This window comes from Heterodontus francisci, chromosome 30, assembly GCF_036365525.1.
Source record: "Heterodontus francisci isolate sHetFra1 chromosome 30, sHetFra1.hap1, whole genome shotgun sequence".
Taxonomy (NCBI): domain Eukaryota; kingdom Metazoa; phylum Chordata; class Chondrichthyes; order Heterodontiformes; family Heterodontidae; genus Heterodontus; species Heterodontus francisci.
Genome location: NC_090400.1, coordinates 27395437 through 27418772, shown reverse-complemented (window position 1 = coordinate 27418772; position 23336 = coordinate 27395437). Strand labels below are relative to the sequence as shown.

General features: G+C 46.2%; 1 protein-coding gene across 9 annotated transcripts in view; it reads left to right on the top strand.

The window, feature by feature from the left end:
• LOC137346640 (RIMS-binding protein 2-like) overlaps positions 1–23336 on the top strand; it is a 326747-nt gene that overhangs the window by 70632 nt on the left and 232779 nt on the right. For 7 of the 9 annotated variants that reach the window (XM_068010266.1, XM_068010269.1, XM_068010264.1 and 4 more), the window contains exon 1: positions 21721–21987. The exons of the other annotated variants lie outside the window; for them this stretch is intronic. In XM_068010266.1, the coding sequence (XP_067866367.1) occupies positions 21859–21987 (129 nt within the window). In that variant the 5' untranslated portion in view covers positions 21721–21858. Of the gene's footprint in view, positions 1–21720; positions 21988–23336 lie in introns of those variants that run through there. 9 annotated transcript variants of the gene reach the window in all.

Genomic DNA, 23336 nt, shown 5'->3' with positions numbered 1-23336 from the left:
AGGAGCAGCAAGTGTCCTGTGAATGGCTGTGGTTTCTGTGGGTAATTGTTTGATTTTTAACAATAAATGCCACTTAATCAGTGTGTGATTAGATGGCTAAAGTCACTGGAAAGCCGCCAAGTCACAATGTGCAGTACTTTTTTTTATTCATTAGTGGGACGTGAGCATCACTAGCAAGGCCAGTATTGGTTGCCCTTCCCTAATTGTACTTGAGAATGTGGCAGTGAGCTGCTTTCTTGAACCGCTGCAGTCCCTATGGTGTAGATACACCCACAGTGCTGTTAAGGAGTTCCAGCCTTTTTACCCAGCGACAGTGCGAATGGCGATATAGTCCCAAGTCAGGACGGTGTGTTGCTTGGAGGGAATCTTGTAGGTGGTGGTGTTCCCTTGTATCTCCTACCCTTGTTCCTCTAGGTGGTAGAGGTTGTGGGTTTGGAAAGTGCTGTAGAAGTAGTTCCTTTGGTAGTGTCCTAAGCCCAACCATCTTCAGCTGCTTCAGCAATGACCTTCCTCCAACATAAGGTCAGAAGTGGAAATGTTTGCTGAGGACTGCACAGTGCTCACTACCATTTGCAACCCCTCAGATACTGAAGCAGCTCATGTCTGCATGCAGTAGACCTGGACAACATTAAGTCTTGGGCTGATACGTGGCAAGCAACATTCACACTACACCAGTGCCAGGCGATGACCATCTCCAATAAGTGTGAATCTAATCAACAGCATTACCATAGCTGAATCCCCCACCATCAACATCCTGGGGTTACCATTGACAAGAAACATAACTGGACGAGCCATATAAATAATGTAGCTACAAGAGCAGGTCAGAGACTGGGAATTCTGTGGCGAGTATCTCACCTCATGACTCCCCAAAGTCTGTCCACCATCTACTGGGCACAAGTCAGGAGTGTAATGAAATATTCTCCACTTGCCTGCAGCTCCAGCAACACTCATGATCAGGACAAAGCAGCCTGCTTGATTGGCACCCCATTCACCACCTTAAACATTCACTCCCTCCACCACCAGTGTCAGGAGATGCAGTAGTACCATAGTAGTTATGCTACTGGACTAGTAAACCAGAGGCTGGGATTAATGATCCAGAAATGAGTTCAAATCCTGCCACGGCAGGTGGCGAATTTAACTTCAATTAAATAAATCTGGAATAAAAAGCTAGTCTCTAATGGTGATCACAAAACTACTGGATTGTCATAAAAACCCATCTGGTTCACTAATGTCCTTAAGGGAAGGAAATCTGCTGTCCTTATTTGATCTGGCATATATGTGACTCCAGAACTGCAGCAATGTGGTTGACTCTTAACTGCCCTTTGGAATGGCCTAACAAAACACTTCGTTGTATTCCAGAAGGTGGCTCACCACCACCTTCTCAAGGGCAGTTAGGGATGGGCAATACATGCTGTCCTTACCAGCAATGCCCACATCCTGTGAATAATTTTTAAAAAAACAAGATGCACTGCAGCAACTCTCCAAGGCTCCTTCAACAGCACCTCCCAAATCCACGAGGGCAATAGATGCATGGGAACACCACCATCTGCAAAGATCCCCTGCAAGTCACACACTACCTTGACTTGGAACTATATCACTATTGCAGTCACTGCGTCAAAATCGTGGAACTCCCTCCCTAACAGCAACGGGGGTGTACCTACATGGACTGCAGGGGTTCAAGATGATGGTTCACCATCACCTTCTCAAGGGCACTTAGGGATTGGCAATAAAAGCTGGCCTTGCCAGCGATGCTCATATCACATGAACAAATAATAAAAAAATGAAAAAGACTAATTGGATTACTTGCTTTCAATGCAAGAGGTACAAAATGTTAAACAAGGAATTTCTACTACAGTCGTACACAGTGCTGGTGAGGCTTATCTGAAATATTGCGCCTCATTTTGGGTGCCTAACCTTAGAAAGGATAGGCTGGCCTTTGGGAAAGTTGAGTGATGATTTACCAGCATGGTACCTGGGATGAAATGACTGAGTTGTGATGAGAAACTAAACTTGTATTATGTTCCTTAGTTATGTATTGGAAAGTTCAAAGTCATTGTCTTCAGTTCTTGCTACAAAATCCATTCCATAGCCACTGACTCCATCCCTCTCTCTGGCCACTGTCTGAAGCTGCCTAGGCCCTAAAGCTCTGGAATTCACTCTCTACCACTTTCCTCCTCTAAGACACTTCTTGAAACCTACCTCTTTGACCAAGCTCTTGGTCATCTGCCCTAATATGTGGTTAAGCAGCTCGGTGCAATATTTTGTTTAATAACGCCTTTGTGAAGCACCTTGGGACATTTTATTACATTAAAGATGCTATATGATTACAGGTTGTTGTTGTTGTTGTTGAATCAGACTGTTCACAGTCTTCATATCCTATTTGCCCCTGAACTCTGCTTCCGCCTGCATATCTCCATCAACCAGACTGCCTACTTCCAACCTCGCAACGTTGCCCATCTCTGCTCCTACCTCAGTTCATCTGCTGCTGAAACCCTCATCCATGCTGTTGTTATCTTTCGACTCGATAATTCTAATCCTCTCCTGGCCAGCCTCTCATCTTGCATCCTCTGTAAACATGAGCTCATCCAAAACTCTGCTGCCTGTATACTATCTCGCACCAAATCCTGTTCACCCATCACCACTGTGTTCACAGTCCTGCATTGGCTCCCAGTATGTCAATGTCTCAATTTTAAAATTCTTATCCTTGTTTTCAAATCTGGCCATGACCTCGCTCTTCCCTATCTCTAATCTCTTCCAGCCTTACAACTCTCTGAAATCTCCCTGTTGCTCCACTTCTGGCCTTTTGTGTCTTCACGATCTTTACTGTTGCACGATAGACCTCCATACCTTCAGCAGCCTAGGTCCTGAGCTCTGGAATTTCCTGCCTAAACCTCTTTGTGCCTCTAACTCTCTCCTTAAAACATACCTCTTTCACCAACCTTTTGGTCACCTGTCCTAATATCTCCTTATGTTGCTTGGTGTCAAACTTTGTTTGGTGGTTGCTCCCGTAAAGCACCTTGGGACTTTTTACTACATTAAAGGTGCTATATACATGCAAGTTGTTGTTGTAGTGAGATTAAGGCATGATATGATTGAGTTGTTTAAAATAATGAAGGGAGCCAACAGCAAAGTTAGGAAATGACCCTACTCTTTCATAAGGAATTGTGAACAATGGGGCAGCACAGTAGAATTTGAGCTAAACCGGTCGTTAAAAATGTAACAGGTCTACACTAGATATTGTTCAGTGAGTTGTGTCACCTGTTACTACTGTAAGTGAACCTTACATTCCTTATGATCAAGGGTGTGCTTTTATTGCCCACATAACATGCAAAAAAGCAAACAGATTGATGTCTATAATGATTGTCCTGTCTTGTATTTCATTGCAGGAACTGTTAAAATGACTGGGGTATTTCTTGCAGTTAACCCTTTTGTATCTATCTTTCTAGCAGTATTGTATCATGGCTTGAAACAAATCTCTTTGAGACTATATAGGTAAAAGTACTAAAATGTTACACCAATTAAATGTGAATCCAGGAAAATGTTTTCACAAAGGGTGAAGGAATGTGGAACATTGCTACCAAAGTCCATAGATGCAAGATTAATTGAGGTGTTTAACAGAGAGTTAGATACTTGGGGAGGGAGGGCATTGAAGGATATGCAGAAATGCCAGAAAACTGTGATTAACAGGACAAAGCTGCCATCGCTAACAAATGGCAACACAACAAATTGATTCGCTATTTAATTTAGCTTATGAAGCTCATTTTATTACGTGGATCATTTTCAGAACCTCGCTTCAGAAGCCACACCAAATGAGTTGGTGCTTTGTATTTAATCTTATTGGGCGGGGGGATTTGTTTTGGAATGGAGGTCAGACAATCTTAGATATTTAACTGTATTTGCTTCTCCTTTGGGAGCTTCTGGAGGCTGCTTGACTTGTTTCTAAGTGAACTGACAAGTGGGTGACTTCCTCCATAGGGAGCCAGTGCCTGTTTTTGATGTCACACTATGCACTGTACTGCACATCAGAAATTGAACATATTAGAGATTTAGATCTGCACCTTCCCACTTAAAGGGCAAGATTTTCCTTGTGGGCTTCGGGACCTCGTTGTCAGGGTCAAATGGAGCTCAGAAGCCCTAACTGTATGTGAAACAGTCACGTGGTAATGATTTTCTCCAAGTTGGTCAATCAGTGTCCAGAGGGTGGTTTCGCTGTCCAGTTAAGGGCGGCAGTGTTGCATTTTTGGGTTTATATCAGTAGTGTTGTAGGGCGCTCAAGAGAAAGTCTTGGACTCCGGTAAAGGTTAATTAACAACTCTATTATTTACAGTCTCTGCAAGCCACCTAAGCTAACATCCTTCGTGCTGCTAGAGCTCTTTCTTCTCAAGCCTATCTTGTGACTGTTACATTATCGCTCATACAGTGTGAGGGGTATCTCTCACTGTCTTTGGTATTAGCCCCTTAACATCCTTATACTACAGGCAGGTGGGCTCTCAAAGCTGGCGGGCCAATAGGAGGTCCTCCAGCTCAGAAGGAGCAGCAGCTAGCCTTTCTAAATAAGAGAGAGAGAGAAAGAGGGCGCCTCAAGATGGAGATGCTCTTCCTCCAACCTTTTTAACTTTTAAGTATAAAACAGCTGGGCCACCATTGTGGAGGGACAGCTGTGGCCAGGCAGGTGAGGGAGAGGGAGGGGGAGGGGGGAGGGAGGGGGAGGGGGGAGGGAGGGGGAGGGGGGGAGAGGGAGAGGAGGGGGGAGGGGGGGAGAGGGAGAGGAGGGGGAGGGGGAGAGGGAGGGGGGGAGAGGGAGAGGAGGGGGGAGGGGGGGAGAGGGAGGGAAGAGGAGGGGGGAGGGGGGGAGAGGGAGGGGAGGGGGGGAGAGGGAGGGGAGGGGGGGAGAGGGAGGGGAGGGGGGGAGAGGGAGGGAAGAGGGGGGGAGAGGGGGGGAGAGGGGGGGAAGAGGGAGGGGAGGGGGGAGGGGGGGAGAGGGAGGGGAGGGGGGGAAGAGGGAGGGGAGGGGGGAGGAGGGGGGAGGGGGGGAGAGGGAGGGGAGGGGGGGAAGAGGGAGGGGAGGGGGGAGGGAGGGAGAGGAGGGAGGGGGGGGGAAGAGAGAGGAGGGGGGGGTGGAGAGAGGAGGGGGGGTGGAGAGAGGAGGGGGGTGAGAAGAGAGAGGAGGGGAGGGGGAGGAGAGGAGGGGAGGGGGAGGGGGAGGAGAGGAGGGGAGGGGGAGGAGAGGAGGGGAGGGGGAGAGGGAGGAGAGGAGGGGAGGGGGAGGGGGAGGAGAGGAGGGGGAGGAGAGGAGGGGGAGGGGAGGGGGAGGAGAGGAGAGGAGAGGAGGGGGGGGAGGAGAGGAGAGCAGGGGGGGGAGGAGAGGAGAGGAGGGGGGGGAGGAGAGGAGAGGAGGAGGGAGGAGAGGAGAGGAGGGGGGGAGGAGAAGAGAGGAGGGGGAGGGAGGAGAAGAGAGGAGGGGGGAGGAGGGAGAGGAGGGGGGGAGGAGGGAGAGGAGGGGGGGAGAAGAGAGAGGAGGGGGGGAGGAGAGAGAGGAGGGGGGGAGGAGAGAGAGGAGGGGGAGGAGAGGAGGAGAGAGGAGGGGGAGGAGAGGAGAGGAGAGGAGGGGGAGGAGAGGAGAGGAGGGGGAGGAGAGGAGAGGAGGGGGAGGAGAGGAGAGGAGGGGGAGGAGAGGAGAGGAGGGGGAGGGAGGAGAGGAGGGGGAGGGGGAGGGAGGAGAGGAGGGGGAGGGAGGAGAGGAGGGGGAGGAGAGGAGAGGAGGGGGAGGAGAGGAGAGGAGGGGGAGGAGAGGAGAGGAGGGGGAGGAGAGGAGAGGAGGGGGAGGAGAGGAGAGGAGGGGGAGGGAGGAGAGGAGAGGAGGGGGAGGGAGGAGAGGAGAGGAGGGGGAGGGAGGAGAGGAGAGGGAGGAGAGGAGAGGGAGGAGAGGAGGGGGAGGGAGAGGAGGAGAGGAGGGGGAGGGAGAGGAGGAGAGGAGGGGGAGGGAGAAGGAGGAGAGGAGGGGGAGGGAGAAGGAGGGGGAGGGAGAGGAGAGGAGGGGGAGGGAGGAGAGGAGGGGGAGGGAGAGGAGAGGAGGGGGGGAGGAGAGGAGAGGAGGGGGAGGGAGGAGAGGAGAGGAGGGAGGAGAGGAGGGGGAGGGAGGAGAGGAGGGGGGGAGAAGAGAGAGGAGGGGGGGGAGAAGAGAGAGGAGGGGGGGGGAGAAGAGAGGAGGGGGGGGAGAAGAGAGAGGAGGGGGGGGAGAAGAGAGAGGAGGGGGGGGAGAAGAGAGAGGAGGGGGGGAGAAGAGAGAGGAGGGGGGGAGAGGAGGGGGGGAGGAGAGGAGGAGGAGGGGAGGAGAGGAGGGGGGGAGGAGAGGAGGGGGGGGAGGAGAGGAGGGGGAGGAGAGGAGAGGAGGGGGAGGGGGGGAGGAGAGGAGAGGAGAGGAGGGGGGGAGGAGAGGAGGGGGAGGAGAGGAGAGGGAGGGGGGGAGGGGAGGAGAGGGAGGGGGGGGAGGGGAGGAGAGGAGAGGAGGGGGGGAGGAGAGGAGGGAGAGGAGAGGGGGGGGAGGGGAGGAGAGGAGGGGGGGAGGAGAGGAGAGGAGGGGGGAGGAGAGGAGAGGAGGGGGGAGGAGAGGAGAGGACGGGGGGAGGAGAGGAGGGGGGGAGGAGAGGAGAGGGGGGAGGAGAGGAGGGGGGGAGAAGAGAGAGGGGGAGGAGGGGGAGGAGAGGAGAGGGGGGAGGGGAGGAGGGGGGGGAGGAGGAGAGGAGAGGGGGGGTGAGGAGAGGAGGGGGGGAGGAGAGGAGGGGGGGGTGGGCCTCAAAGCCTGCCTGGAGCACAGGCTCCTTGGTCTGCTGCTGGGAGTCTCCAGGCAGCTGGGCTGTTCCCCAACACCTCCAGGGACCTCCAAGGTAAATTCCAGTTGGCCTCTGACAATAGGCCTTTATTGGCCATTAACTATCATTAAGTGATTGCCTATCACGAGCTGGTGGATGAGCCCTGCCTCTGTGCCTCCCTCGCCCATCCCCCGGGAAAACGGCCTGGGGTAGGATGAAACCGGCACAAATTTACATGCCTGCCCGCTTCTGTGCTCACCCCCACTGGGGCTAAAAATCCTATCCAAAGATACTGTGTATTGGTCCTGCAGAGTGCAGTCCCATTTGTGGTATACATATATGCTTGATGTTGACAGCTGTAGGTTAGAGTTCACAGCTTTGTTAGGTGATTAGGCACTAGTTTGTGTCCAGGATCCGGTCCATTAGCCGACTAATTGCTGTTCAGCATCTGCGATCGGTAGCACACATACTTCAGGATCCTAGTTCACTAGCCAACTAGTTGCTATTCAAGGTTCAGTAGCCCATTAGTTTCTTTTCAGGCTCTGGGTTCTGAGTCTTTGAGCCTTGATAAACTTGAAGTGTCCTGCTTCTGTTTATTGATGTGTTTAACAAAAGCATGTTGTAGTCTGAGTGAGTTAATTTCCCTAAGGTCCTTCTCCCTCTCTGGGAAGGTCTTTATATTACAAAATAATAATGAGCAGGTTTCAAATTGTTGCTGGGTATAGGTGATGGGAGGGATGGACACAAAATTGCAGAGGGGAGATAACTGCATAAAGTGTGCCTGTTTCAGAAAGGAATTGACTTCTCAGAGTACTGTACATGTGAAATACAGTAATAATGAGTGTAGAAAAAAAGGCAGGTGTTACTCTTCCTGTATTGATGGATGTGCTTTTTAAAATATTCATACATATTTTGGCAGCACATGTTCTGAACTATGCAATATGAATAGAATTTTCTAAAACTTCTCTCTTCCGACTGATAATTGTAGCATTGAGAGGTTCTGTAACTCTTACGATGGCATAGTCCAAGCTACTACCGAAGTATTCTGCTGTAAACAAATTGCTGATTGTCACATTATGTAATCATATATGAAGGCCAGCTAATAAAGTGGGTTTTATAGTAGCTGTAGGACAGAGATGGGGACTGTTCGCAATCTATAGTTTTTTTCTTCTATGGTGAATTTTGTCGTCTTGAGGGATTTTAATGCTAGAAAATGGAACTCACTCACATTTCCATTGTCAGCTAGTGTCACTATTAAGCAGTGTGCAGTTTTTGATTTGAGCTCAGGACTTCTAGGAACTGATTTGTGAAGGCATGAAATAAGAAAAGCATTAGGCTCATTAGGCTGTTGCTTTCGCAAAGACCCTTGTCAGATAGAGCTATCAGATGGAGGTGATTTTCATCCCATTTTGGACTAATTTTGAATGCAACAACGTGCATATTTATAGCATCTTTAGACTAATTAAATGTGCAGGTAACAAAAGCTTTGATGAGGATTTCAGCAGTAGGGGGACTGAAGTTGAGATGGAAACAGGCGATGTTATGGAGATGTAAGTAGGCTGTTTTTGTGGGAGAGGTTATGAGGTTGTGGGAAAAATAGGCTTGGATTTGGGATGCAATAACATGTTCATTGACTTTGGAGAGGAAAGAAAGGTTGGAGATGTGACAGAGATCAAGGGTGGGTGGTCTTTTTAAGCAAGTGGTGATGATGACAGATTTGAAAGGGAGGATGACAGTACCCAATAGGGAGCTATTTACAATATCACCTCGCGTGTGGGCCAGGAAGAGAACTCATGTGGTCAGCAGTTTAATGGGAATAGAGTTGAGAGAGCAGGGGATAGGTCTCATGGGTAAAATGAGCTTGGAGAGAGCCTGAGGGGAGAGGAGAGAAACAAGAGAAAAATGCAAGTTCAGGGCTATGGCGGGGGAAGCTCACAGGAGAAGGAAGGGATGGAGTATAGGGCAGGTGGACAGATGGTCTCAATCTTGGTGATAAAATGACGCCTTGCACTTCTTGTTGGAAGTGAGGATGGAAGGGGCGGGGAGAGAGTTTTAAGGAGATTGTTGAAACCCAAGCCCCAAAGTGGAAAACTGCTCAATATAGAATTTCTTCCATCAGTGAAAATGCCGGGAATGCAAGCAACACATGTTAGTTGTGCAGATCTCATGCAGGAGTGTGATAAAGTGGAAGGAAGAAAGAGGGGTATAGAGAGAAAGAGGCATTGAGAAGGAAAGTTGAGAGACAGGGAAGAGGATTGAGGCAAAAAAAGGAGATGGGTATTGAGAGAATGAAGGCTTTGAGAGAGAGGTATGATTGAGAGACATGCATGATGTAGAAAGGGGATGGATAATTAAAAAGAAGACCTCCAGAGAAGAAGGACTAAGAGAGAGTAAAAGGGTTGAGAGTTGAGAGAAGGAGGTTGAGTGTGCGGGGGGAAGGAGAGACAGTAAAGGGTTTGAGAGAGGGGATAGAGGGTTTAAGCATGGCGGGAGTTGAGAGAGGCGTGTTGAGTGTGAGAGAGGGGATTGAATGGGATAGAGAGAAGGAGTAGAAAGAGAAGGATTAGAGAGGTAGAGTAGAGAGAGGAGATGCTGAAAAAGAAGGGGTTGCTGGAGATGGGAGTTGAGAGAGAAGATGTTGAGAGATGGGAGTGATAGTAAAAGAAGATGGTTAAGAGAGGTATAGGGATAAAGAGCTGCTGCGGTAGAGATATGAGATTGAGAGAAAGGGGTTGAAAGAGGGTTTGAGAGAGACTAAGGTTGTTAACGAGAGGGGAGGCATGAAGGTGTGAGAGTGGTTAAATGTGAGGAGACAGTTCAGAAAATGAGGGTGAGAAATAGAGGAGGTAGAGAGAGATATGGTGGTTCAGAGAGGGCAATTGTTAGATTGAAGGATTGAAAGAGAGCAGGGAATAGGGAAGGTTGAGGGAGATGACCAGTTAAGTGTGAGCTGGGGAGAGTTGAATAGCTAAGAAAGCGTAGTGGGAGAGAGGATGAGAGAGTGAAGGGGTAGAGTGAGGGATTGAGAGAAAGTTTCAGAAAGAAAGTGTTTGAAAGATGGTTTTCAGTGTGGGAATTGAGAGATGGAGGTGGGGTGTTGAGAACTAGAGGCAATTTGAGTGAGAGGATGAGAGAATGAGAGAGATTGAGACAGTGTTGAAATAGAGAGGTTAATGGAGGGTAAGAGAAAGTGGCGCGAGAAAAAGAAAAAAGAATGACTTGCATTTATAGAGCACCTTTCACAAGCACTGGATGTCTCAAAATGCTCTGCAGCTGATGAAGGACTTATGAAGTGTTGTCACTTTTTTTTTATTCATTCATGGGATGTGGGCGTCACTGGCTAGGCCAGCATTTATTGCCCATCCCTAATTGCCCTTGGGAAGGTGGTGGTGAGTTGCCTTCTTGAACCGTTGCAGTCCATGTGAGGTAGGTACACCCACAGTGCTGTTAGGAAGGGAGTTCCAGTATTTTGACCCAGCGACAGTGAAGGAACAGCGATATAGTTCCAAGTCAGGATGGTGTGTGACTTGGAGGGGAACTTGCAGGTGGTGATGTTCCCATGCATCTGCTGCTCTTGTACTTCGAGGTGGTAGAGGTCGCAGGTTTGGAAGGTGCTGTCGAAGGAGCCTTGGTGCGTTGCTGCAGTCCATCTTGTAGATGGTACACACTGCTGCCACTGTGCGTCGGTGGTGGAGGGAGTGAAGGTTTGTGGATGGTGTACCAATCAAGCGGGCTGCTTTGTTCTGGATGGTGTCGAGCTTCTTGAGTTTGTTGGCGCTGCACCCATCCAGGCAAGTGGAGAGTATTCCATCACACTCCTGACTTGTGCCTTGTAGATGGTGGACAGGCTTTGGGGAGTCAGGAGGTGAATTACTCGGTGCAGGATTCCTAGCCTCTGACCTGCTCTGGTAGCTACGGTATTTATATGACTACTCCAGTTCAGTTTCTGGTCAATGGTAGCCACCAGGATGTTGATAGTGGGGGATTCAGCGATGGTAAAGCCATTGAATGTCAAGGGGAGATGGTAAGATTCTCTCTTGTTGGAGATGGTCATTGCCTGGCACTTGTGTGGCGCAAATGTTACTTGCCACTTATCAGCCCAAGCCTGGATATTGTCCAGGTCTTGCTGCATTTCTACACGGACTGTTTCAGTATTTGAGGAGTTGCGAATGGTGCGGAACATTGTGCAATCATCAGCGAACATCCCCACTTCTGACCTTATGATTGAAGGAAGGTCATTGATGAAGCAGCGGAAGATGGTTGGGCCCAGGACACTACCCTGAGGAACTCCTGCAGTGATGTCCTGGAGCTCAGATAATTGACCTCCAACAACCACAACCATCTTCCTTTGTGCTAGGTATGACTCCAACCAGCAGAGAGTTTTCCCCCTGATTCCCATTGACTCCAGTTTTGCTGGGGCTCCTTGATTCCATACTCGGTCAAATGCTGCCTTGATGTCAAGGGCAGTCACTCTCACCTCACCTCTTGAGTTCAGCTCTTTTGTCCATGTTTGAATCAAGGCTCTAATGAGGTCAGGGGCTGACTGGCCCTGGCGGAACCCAAACTGAGCATCACTGAGCAGGTTATTGCGAAGCAAGTGCTGCTTGATGGCACTGTTGATGACACTTTACTGATGATTGAGAGTAGGCTGATGGGGTGGTAATTGGCCGGGTTGGACTTGTCCTGCTTTTTGTGTACAGGACATACCTGGGCAATTTTCCACATTGCCGGGTAGATTCCAGTGTTGTAGCTATACTGGAACAGCTTGGCTAGGGGTGCGGCAAGTTCTGGAGCACAGGTCTTCAGTACTATTGCCGGAATATTGTCAGGACCCATGGCCTTTGCAGTATCCAGTGCCTTCAGTCATTTCTTGATATCACGTGGAGTGAATCGAATTGGCTGATGTCTGGCATCTGTAATGCTGGGGACTTCAGGAGGGGGCCAAGATGGATCATCAACTCGGCACTTCTGGCTGAAGATTGTTGCAAATGCTTAAGCCTTATCTTTCGCACTGATGTGCTGGGCTCCCCCATCATTGAGGATGGGGATATTTGTGGAGCCACCTCCTCCAGTTAGTTGTTTAATTGTCCACCACCATTCACGACTGGATGTGACAGGACTGCAGAACTTAGATCTGATCCGTTCGTTATGGGATCGCTTAACTCTGTCTATTGCATGCTGCTTATGCAGTTTGGCATGCAAGTAGTCCTGGGTTATAGCTTCACCAGGTTGACACCTCATTTTTAGGTATGCCCTCCTGCACTCTTCATTGAACCAGGGTTGGTCTCCTGGCTTGATGGTAATGGTAGAGTGGGGAATATGCCGGGCTATGAGGTTGCAGATTGTGGTTGAGTACAATTCTGCTGCTGCTGATGGCCCACAGTGCCTCATGGGTGCCCAGTTTTGCATTGCTAGATCTGTTCGAAATCTATCCCATTTAGCATGGTCATAATGCCACACAACACGATGGACGGTATCTTCAGTGTGAAGGCGAGACTTCGTCTTCACAAGGGCTGTGCGGTGGTCACTCCTACCAATACAGTCATGGACAGAAGCATCTGCGGCAGGCAGATTGGTGAGAACAAGGTCAAGTATGTTTTTCCCTAGTAGGGTTCACCCACCACCTGCCGCAGACCCAGTCTAGCAGCTATGTCCTTTAGTACTTGGCCAGCTCGGTCAGTAGTGGTGCTACTGAGCCACTCTTGATGGACATTGAAGTCCCCCACCCAGAGTACATTTTGTGCCCTTGCCACCCTCAGTGCTTCCTCCAAATGGTGTTCAACATGGAGGAGTACTGACTCATCAGCTGAGGGAGGGCAGTAGGTGGTAATCAGTGGGAGGTTACCTTGCCCATGTTTGACCTGATGCCGTTAGACTTCATGGGGTCCAGAGTCGATGTTGAGGACTCCCAGGGCAACTCCCTCCCTACTGTAGACCACTATCCCACCACCTCTGCTGGGTCTGTCCTGCCGGTCGGACAGGACATACCCAGGGATAGTGATTGCAGTGTCTGGGACATTGTCTGTAAGGTATGATTCCGTGAGTATGACTATGTCAGGCTGTTGCTTGACTAGTCTGTGGGACAGCTCTCCCAACTTTGGCACAAGCCCCCAGATGTTAGTAAGGAGGACTTTGCAGAGTCGACAGGGCTGGGTTTGCCGTTGTCATTTCCGGTGCCTAGGTCGATGCCGGGTGGTCCGTCCGGTTTCATTCCTTTTCATTGACTTCGTAGCGGTTTGGTGCAACTGGGTGGCTTGCTAGGCCATTTCAGAGGGCACGTAAGAGTCAACCACATTGCTGTGGGTCTGGAGTCACATGTAGGCCAGACTGGGTAAGGACAGCAGATTTCCTTCCCTAAAGGGCATTTGTGATCCAGATGGGTTTTTGCAACAATCGACAATGGTTTCATGGCCATCATTAGACCAGCTTTTAATTCCAGATTTATTAATTAAATTCAAATTCCACCTTCTGCTGTGGTGGGATTCGAACCCATGTCTCCAGATCAATACCCTGGGTCTCTGGGTTACTAGTCCAGTGATAATACCATTACGCCTCCACCTCCCCTCGTTGTAATGTTGTAATATAGGAAGCGGAACAGCCAATTTACAAGCTCCCACAAACAACAAAATGATAATGACTGAGTGTAATTACAGTGTGATTAGTTTATTTACACAGTCAGTTTCAATTCCACTACCGTGGAATCTCCCTGCTCAGCATAGTGGGGAAAGTCTTTGCTCGAGTCACTCTAAACAGGCTCCAGAAGCTGGCCGAGCGCGTCTACCCTGGGACACAGTGTGGCTTTTGTGCAGAGCGATCGACCGTTGACATGCTGTTCTCCCTTCCTCCGATACAGGAGAAATGCCGCGAACAACAGATGCCCCTCTACATTGCTTTCATTGATCTCACCAAAGCCTTTGACCTCGTCAGCAGATGTGGTCTCTTCAGACTACTAGAAAAGATTGGATGCTCACCAAAGCTACTAAGTATCATCACCTCATTCCATGACAATATGAAAGGCACAATTCAACATGGTGGCTCCTCATCAGACCCCTTTCCTATCCTGAGTGGCGTGAAACAGGGCTGTGTTCTCGCACCCACACTTTTTGGGATTTTCTTCTCCCTACTGCTTTCACATGCGTTCAAGTCCTCGGAAGAAGGAATTTTCCTCCACACAAGATCAGGGGGCAGGTTGTTCAACCTTGCCCGTCTAAGAGCGAAGTCCAAAGTGCGGAAAGTCCTCATCAGGGAACTCCTCTTTGCTGACGATGCTGCTTTAACATCTCACACTGAAGAGTGCCTGCAGAGTCTCATTGACAGGTTTGCGGCTGCCTGCAATGAATTTGGCCTAACCATCAGCCTCAAGAAAATGAACATCATGGGGCAGGACGTCAGAAATGCTCCATCCATCAATATTGGCGACCACGCTCTGGAAGTGGTTCAAGAGTTCACCTACCTAGGCTCAACTATCACCAGTAACCTGTCTCTAGATGCAGAAATCAACAAGCGCATGGGAAAGGCTTCCACTGCGATGTCCAGACTGGCCAAGAGAGTGTGGGAAAATGGCGCACTGACATGGAACACAAAAGTCCGAGTGTATCAAGCCTGTGTCCTCAGTACCTTGCTCCATGGCAGCGAGGCCTGGACAACGTATGTCAGCCAAGAGCGACGTCTCAATTCATTCCATCTTCGCTGCCTCCGGAGAATACTTGGCATCAGGTGGCAGGACCGTATCTCCAACACAGAAGTCCTCGAGGCGGCCAACATCCCCAACTTATACACACTACTGAGTCAGCGGCGCTTGAGATGGCATGGCCATGTGAGCCGCATGGAAGATGGCAGGATCCCCAAGGACACATTGTACAGCGAGCTCGCCACTGGTATCAGACCCACCGGCCGTCCATGTCTCCGCTTTAAAGACGTCTGCAAACGCGACATGAAATCCTGTGACATTGATCACAAGTCGTGGGAGTCAGTTGCCAGCGTTCGCCAGAGCTGGCGGACAGCCATAAAGGCGGGGCTAAAGTGTGGCGAGTCGAAGAGACTTAGCTGTTGGCAGGAAAAAAGACAGAGGCGCAAGGGAAGAGCCAACTGTGTAACAGCCCCGACAATCAAATTTTTCTGCAGCGCCTGTGGAAGAGCCTGTCACTCCAGAATTGGCCTTTATAGCCACTCCAGGCGCTGCTCCACACACCACTGACCACCTCCAGGCGCTTACCCATTGTCTCTCAAGATAAGGAGGCCAAAGAAGAGTTTCAACTTAAATGAGGATGTAGAAATTTATTCTGAAAATGTATAAAAATAAGCACAGAATGTATGGCTATAAAATGGTAGACTAAATTACATCAATATGTTTTGTTTCAATCATTCCTCGTTCTCCTATCCTGCTTTACCTGAAGATGAATTGATACAGCAGAAAGCAACTAATACTGTTAAAATTGAACATCTGCCCAAACATCCTGTCTATTTTAAATTCCAAGTCCAGATTTATAATGGAAACTGCTTATGTAAAGCTAGTCAGGCTATAATTATACCCTCACCCAGCAGTGGCGCTGGTTAATGGGGGATTGCTAGGATCAGGCAGCATGAGCAAGCTAGATCAGATAGATCTTCAGATCAGAAATTTCCGATTGCTTGCTACACGCTGTATCTGGCCAGAATGCACAGATATGAGCGGAAGCCAAATTCAATTTCCTTGTTGAGAAAATGTTTCCTGTTGAAGTCCATGCTTTTGAGACATGTTAAAGCCTTCATGGATTTTGTTCACAACCATATATAGGGCATTAGAAATTCAGTTATTGTGAAAACTGGCAGATGATTTTTTTTCCAAAAGCAGTTTGAATGATTCCAACAAACTATGACAAACAACTGTTTACATAGGAAATTCCCATTATAATTGCTTATGTAAGCAGTTTCAGTGTTAAAGAGCATGACCCAAAATCTTGACAACAGGAAGTAAGTTTTGTTTACAAGAAATGTGCACATATTCTATCATCTATATTCGTCAATATCTTCTTCAAAAGTCTTGTATATGGCACATGCACTATTGTAAATGCTATATAAACATTTCCAATGGAAATGTCTGTGTTAAACTGTCAACACTTAGCTCCAATTATTTGCTTGCATTTTTATGGGGAGTGCAATCTTAACTAAAGAAAAAGGAAGACCTGCATTGATTGCCTGTCATACTGCTAGGTGGCACTACATTATCCTTCTCCACAAATCACTCAAAATGCTTCCTGAAATATTCTTTGTGTGCCATCTTTTTTCTCAGTAACTGTATTTCTAATATCTAAAATGAGGGTTTAGAAAAGTTAGGTTTCATGATTCATAATAAGGTAATTAAATTTACCAACTGAATACCTCAGCGTACCTCAGAAGTGTGGGATTTGACTGGATTATTTTTAATCTTACAACAGTTAGAAACAGCTTTCAATCACATCTGCATCTTGAACATGTGCAGTTTGTAGAACCCCCCATCGTGTATTCTGTGAAAGAAATAACTTGCATTTGTATAGCACCTTTCATGACATCAAAGCTTTCCAAAGTACTCTGCAACCAATTAAGTACTTTTTTGAAGTATTGGCATTGTTGTGATGTAGGAAATGCAGCAAGGTCTCACAAATAGCAATGAGGTAATAAATAGTAAGTCTGTTTTCGGGCAAAATATTGGCTTGGGCACTGGGGACAATTCCCCTGCTCTTTGAAATAGTGCCATGGGATTTTTTACATCCATCTGCGGGGGAAGATGGGGCCTCAGTTTAATATCTCATCTGAAATAAATACGGCACCTTTGACAGTGCAGCAGTCCTTTAGTACTTCGCTGGAGTGCCAGCCTGGATATTGTGCTCAAGTTTCTGGAGTGGACTTGAAGCCTCAACTTTCTGATCAGGTGGCAGCGCTACCACTGAGCAGTTAAGTGCATTCAGGCTAGTTTTTCTGGAGCAATATGTTCCAGAACCAACAAGGAGACAGACTATACAAGAGTAAAGTAATGAGGCACACTTAGTTAATAGTCTAACAGTAAGGCAACCTTATATTGGCCTTTATTGCCACTCCAGGCGCTGCTCCACAAACCACTGACCACCTGCAGGCGCTTACCCATTGTCTCCCGAGACAAGGAGGCCAAAGAAGAAGAAGGCAACCTTTAACTAAGAGTGATTGTAATATGATCAAATTATGTCATGTTTGAAAAGGAGAAACAGAACAGTTACTAAGCTTCTATATTTTGGTAAGGCTAACCTTAATGGGACTCACACAAAGGCTGACAACAGTAAGCTGTTCATAACTGTTACCAAGTCCAACTACAGATAACTGGGAAGTGTTCAAAAAAGAATTTAGCTTAATGCAGGACCAGTTATACACTTAGGGGGCAAAAACTCTGCTTACTGAATAAAACAGTTATGGTTGACAAAAGAGGTGAGAGATAACATGAAACTAAAGGAAAGAGCATACAAAAGTGCAAAGAATAGTGTGAATGCAGGGAACTGGACAAGATGTAAAGAGCTGCAAAGGAAGACAAAAAAATATTAAGAGCTGCAAAAAGGAATATGAAAAGAAACTTGCAAGGGGTATCAAGATTAACATACAAAGTTTTTATAATTATATTAGAAGAAAAATTGTGGTTAAGGGTAATGTGGGCCCTTTACAACAGATGTGGGTACTATTTCAAATGAAAATAAGGAAATGGCAGACTTGTATAATTACTTTGCGTCAGTTTTCACAGTAGAGGAGGATAATATTCCTGACATTCTAGGGAATTTATAATGAATCAAGGATTAGAACTCTCTAAAATTAATGTAAGCAAGAAAATAGTGCTGGACAAAATAATTGCACAAAAGACTGACAAATCCCCAGAACCTGGTGGTTTCCACCTCAGGGTTTTAAAGGAAGTAGGTGGGGAAATTGAAGCTACTTCAGCAAAAATCTTTCAAAGCACTCTTGATTCAGTAACTGTCCCTTTAGATTGAAAAATTGCAAATGTAATCTATTATTTAACTAAAGCTGAGAAAGAGAAACCTGGAAATTATAGGCCAGTTCGTCAAACATCTGTTGTGGGGAGGTCATTGGAATCTATAATTAAGGACAGAGTGGCTGAACACTTCGACAAATTTGAGCTGATTAGAGAGGACCAACATAGATTTATAAAGGATAGGTCAAGTCTCACAAATCTAATTGAATTTTTTGAGAAAGTAACTGGTAGTAGGCAGGAGAATGTCTATGCAAGCAGTTTATATAAAGTTCCAGCTAAAAGACTGTTCGCTAAAGTTAAAGCTCATGGAATTGCAAGTTAGGAGATTGGTTAGGCAGTAGAAATAGGAATAACGGGTATGTACTTGAAATGGAAGGAAGTGACTTGTGGTATCCCACAAGGATTTGTGCTGGGGCCTCAAATATTCACTATATTTATTAATGACTTGGATAACGTAATAGAGAGATCCATGTATCCAGGGTTGCCGATGACATAAAGATTGGTGTAATAGTAGTGTAGATGGGAGCATGAAATACCAAAAGATATTGACGGATTAAGTGAGTCGACAAGACTGTGGCAGATGGATTTCATCACAGACAATTGTGATGACATTAATTTTGGACTTAAAAAGGATAAATCTGAGTATTTATTAAACGGTGAAAAGCTAGGAACAATGGTGGTCCAAAGAAATTTAGGGATCCACACACACATCACTAAAATGTAGTAGTCAGGTACAAAAATAATTAGAAAGGCTCATGGAATGTTAACCTTGATATTTGGAGGGCTAGAATATAAAAGGGAGGAAGCTTTGCTACAGCTATACAAAACCCTAGTTAGACCACATCTGGATTACTATGTACACTTCAGAGCACTGCATCTTAGAAATAATATATTGGCCTTGGAAGGATTGCGAGGCTTATCCATCAGAATGTTACCGTGGCTACAAGGGTTGAATTATAAGGAGAGATAACTAGACTTGTATTCCCTGGAATATAAAAGGTTAAGGGGTTATTTTTCGAGGATTTTAGGATTTTGAAAGGAGTTAATGTGGTAGTTAGAGAGAAACAACTTCTTTTATTGAGGGAGTCAAGGACAAGGGGACATGACCTTTAAATGAGAGTCAGGTCATTCAGGAGAGAAGTTAGGAAACATTTCTTCATGCAAAGATTGGTAAAAGTGCGGAACTCTCCCACAAAAAACAGTAGATGTTAGCTCAACTATTAATTTAAAATCTGAGACTGATAGATTTTTGTAAGTCAAGGAGGTAAATGAAGTTAAGACACATATCAGCCATGTTTTCCGCCACAACATGCATTTATATAAAACCTTTAACTTAGTAAAATTTCCCAAGGCTCTCACTGAATGCTGGAACAGGCTCAAGGGGTTGAATGGCCTACTCCTGCTCCTTTGTCCCCTTCTATGTTCAAAGGCTGACAACTATGCATCAATAGGAGTTGAAGGTTAGAAAGTTGCGCCCCCTCATTCTGTGAGAATTTAATAGTTTATTTGTTTTTTCCAGGAGACTTTGAGGTTGGATTTTCAAAGCTTTTAGTTCAGACAAATGACAACTTAACAAATGAACAGTATCTTCATCATCAATAGAAAAAACAAAAGAAAGAGAGATTACTGATAGAGAATAAAATGCTGTTTATTGTCAAACTCTGGCAACCATTTGTTGCTTGGTTTTGGATGTATTTATCTGAGATTTTGGTGTTTAGAACCCAGTGTTTGGGTTTTTCACCTCATAAATGGGGCATCTGTGATTTCATTGCTAAGTCACAGGTCTGTCCCTACCATTTGCAGCCACCTGATTTCAGTATGGGCCTCCTGAATCCCAGCCTTCCCTGGATGGTATAGTAGTTGCTTCTCAGCACACCTTTGTGTTGACTTCCCCAACTGTGACTCTGAATTCCCATGCCCTCTGATTGCACTGTGACCCTATTATCTACCACTGCCATCCTGTACCTCTACTTTGAATATGGTTTAGATTGCATCATGAAAAGGTGAAAACCTGGAAGTGCTGACTTGAAGTAATTTTTGTGGCTGTGTCAGTGTCTTTATATAACACACAGAGGCTGTTATTCTGCAGATATGATTTTCACTCACTTGTCTTATCTGACATGTAATAAGTGTATTTATGCACACACATGCACGTACATACATGTACTGCTCAGATAATCAGTGTTCAAATGGTGTAGAGGATCAAAGAGATCTATCAAAAATCATTAAAAGTAGCAATGCATGTAAACAAGACCCTAAAAATGCACGGGGGTTCATTTCTAGAAGAATAGAATTGAAAAGCAGGGAAGTTATATTAAATAAAAATAAAATACTGCAGATGCTGGAAATCTGAAATAAAAACAAGAAATGCTGGAAATACTCAGCAGGTCTGGCAGCATCTGTGGCGAGAGAAGCAGAGTTAACATTTCAGGTCAGTGATGAAGGGTTACTGACCTGAAACGTTAACTCTGCTTCTCTCTTCACAGATGCTGCCAGACCTGCTGAGTATTTCCAGCATTTCTTGTTGAAGTTATATTAAACGTGTACAGAACGTGTACAGAACTTTGTTTAGACCACAGTTGGAGTGCTGTGTAAAGAGAAACTTCTTTACCTAGAGAGTGCATATGGAACTTGCTTCCACATGTAGTAGTTGAGGTGAATAGCATAGATGCCTTCAAGTACATGCAGGTATAAGGAATAGAAGGATGTGCAGATAAGATTAGATGCAGTAGGGTGGGAGGTGGCTCGTGTGGAGCATAAACACTGGCACAGACCAGTTGGACCGAATGGTTTATAAATTCAATGTGTAGTACTTAGAAGAAACGTTGAGACAGAAACCAGTTGGACCGAATGGTTTATAAATTCAGTGTGTAGTACTTAGAAGAAACGTTGAGACAGAATAATATGTATTGTGCAATGCCTGTCAGCTTCTTTGTGGAACATATGGACATGAGATGTTCTTTCTTTCACTCCCCAGTTATATTTTAATGCCAGGGTTATTGAGAGACAGGCAGGAGCAGCAAGCTTGCTGATTGTAGTTTATTGGACTAATAGCTGCTTTTGGGCAAAGCTGCCAGCTCCCCAATGAGAATTTTCGGTGGGCTCTTTCTGAGAATTAAAACAGCAATTCCTCCTTCAAGTGATGCTGTATGATTTTTTTTTTACAGCAGTGGTGTTGGAAAAATGTCCCTCATTAATAGTAATTATTGAGAGCATGTTTTAAATGGAATACAGGTCCTGTAGCAGAAGTTCATTTTTATTCTGCTGTTGCTGAGGAGTCCCAGCAGTGCACATGAAGCTGTAGGCTTCTGTGGATGAATTTTTCTGCTGGTCTGCCCTAGTCTGTGGGTTGCTGATAAGTTTCCTGTGTTTGCTGCCGGTTGTCACTGCTTCCCTGCGGGGATCAAATTTGCTTTTATGCGATCCTTTTAGTACTGTAGAAGCAGACTGCTATTCTCTGGGATCTTGACAGGAGGGGTTGCGTTGAGTGGGATCTTTGCTGAAATGTGCTGAAGGCTGCGTTTCGGTATTGCAGTATGCTAACCTCTCTAATCAATAGCAAACACAGCATTCTAATACTGTAACCCAGGCAACGGGCACACACTGCCTGCTGATAGGCTAGCTCTGAGAAAAACACTCGATTGGTGGATTGCAGAAGGTGGCTCTGAAGTGGTAGGTTTTAATGTTGATTTGCTCCAAATAGGGGAGCAATAGGATAGCAGGTACATCTCCGACACTGCACTGCAGCTTTGGATCGTCGTACGCTGTGGCTGAAGGACCAGTAGTGTGTCTATTGATGGATGGGAGGGTGCCGAATAAATAGGATGATGTGATGCGCACTGGCTGGCTGTAAGGAACTTGCTCTGTCGTTGAGACACATTCAAATACACAGTCCACTACCGAGACTCACTGTCTCTATAGAAACTGCAGACTGCCGTCTTTTGTGTTACCGACTAGGGGGAAAAAAAAGCTGGAGTTGTGTGCTTGATGTATGACAGTTTTTTGTTGATGATGGGATCAGTGGCCGCTGGCAGCTGATGCTGGAGCTGTGAGCAGCGTTTCACTGCAGACTTTGGGATGGAAACACGGACTGAGGAGGAGACGCGGTCATCATTGCAACATCTCTTTGTCACTGTTGAGGGGACACCAGGACATCGCTCATTGTGTGAGAATATTAACGGATGGGAAATGGAGGCTTTGCAGCAGGTAAGAGCTGTGAATGTAAAAAGGGGAATGCAGATGTGTCTGACAGACAGCTCTACGTCACATGGTTGCTGTAAGGGTTTGAACTGAGTGTGACTGTCCCAGCTGCAGGGGACTGCGCAAAGCTTGTTTGAAGTGGACTTGCCAGGCAGTGGGGGCAAATTCAGCTCAAAGTGACTGCTTTCTTGTTCCTGGAGCTCCCAGGAGGAGACTGATGTCTACAATCAGGAAACCATTGCAGAACTGTGACAGTATTTTTGCATCAAATTTTTGGAAAAATTTGCAAGTGCAATGGTTCGTCCATAAAATATTGCAGCTACCTGTTTAGAGCTCCATTGATCCTTTAAAACAAGTATTCCAGAATAATTTCTGCCAGTTAGTATTTAACTTACAGACAAACTGAAGGGTGTCAATCAGTGTAAAGTGTGTGCTGAAACACTCTGCAGTGTGCCAATGCAGACAGGTCAACAGCTTTGGGTTAGCACAGAATGGACAGAAGCTCAGGATGTTCAATGTGTGGATATCTGTCTGATCATTCTGTGGTTTTGTGGGTGCTATTGCTGATGATGTAGATTCAGGCAGGTCATAGTTTTCACCTGTTCCAGTTTTGACACGAGTGTGTTGTGCAGTAATATGTAGAGTCTGTGATAATCCAACAGTGTGGTTTCCATTGTAGTGATACGTGTAATTGTAAAATATGATGCTGTAATTCTGACAGCCATTGCAGCCCAAAATGGGAAGAACAGGAACTGAAGAGAACTCATTCACTTGCATTAAAACCATGCTTTTGCGGGAGAAATATCCAGAGAGATAGCACTGCGCAGCATGTTAACCAATTGATTAGCTGTATATCGCAATGCACTTTGAAATCTGTACTGTCAAGAAATTTAATGGTATTCTTAAGATCTTAATGCATGCTGTGTTTTTATATATATATATGTAATATGTATTATCTGTGCTATTTCTTGGTTACTGCAGAATACATTTGGTATTCCTAATATCACAATATAATCCTTCAATCTGGAGTTTATCAAGCATCAGCCGAATAGAATATCGTGGCCATTGTTAATTTCCTATAGATTTTTGTTAACCAAAGTTATGAAGGGATATGGGCAAAGGCGGGTATGTGGAGTTAGGTCACAGATCAGCCATGATCTCATGGAATGGCAAAACAGGCTCGATCGACTAAATAGCCTACTGCTGTTCCTATATCGGCCTTGACACATGCCTTTGACAAAAGAAGCAATGTCAAAGAAAATTAACTGAACAAAACTGTCCTCCAGGAACCTCTCTGTATTTTGTGATACTTGCTGTTCTGTACTGGAGCTTCCATCCTGCATTTAATGATGGCA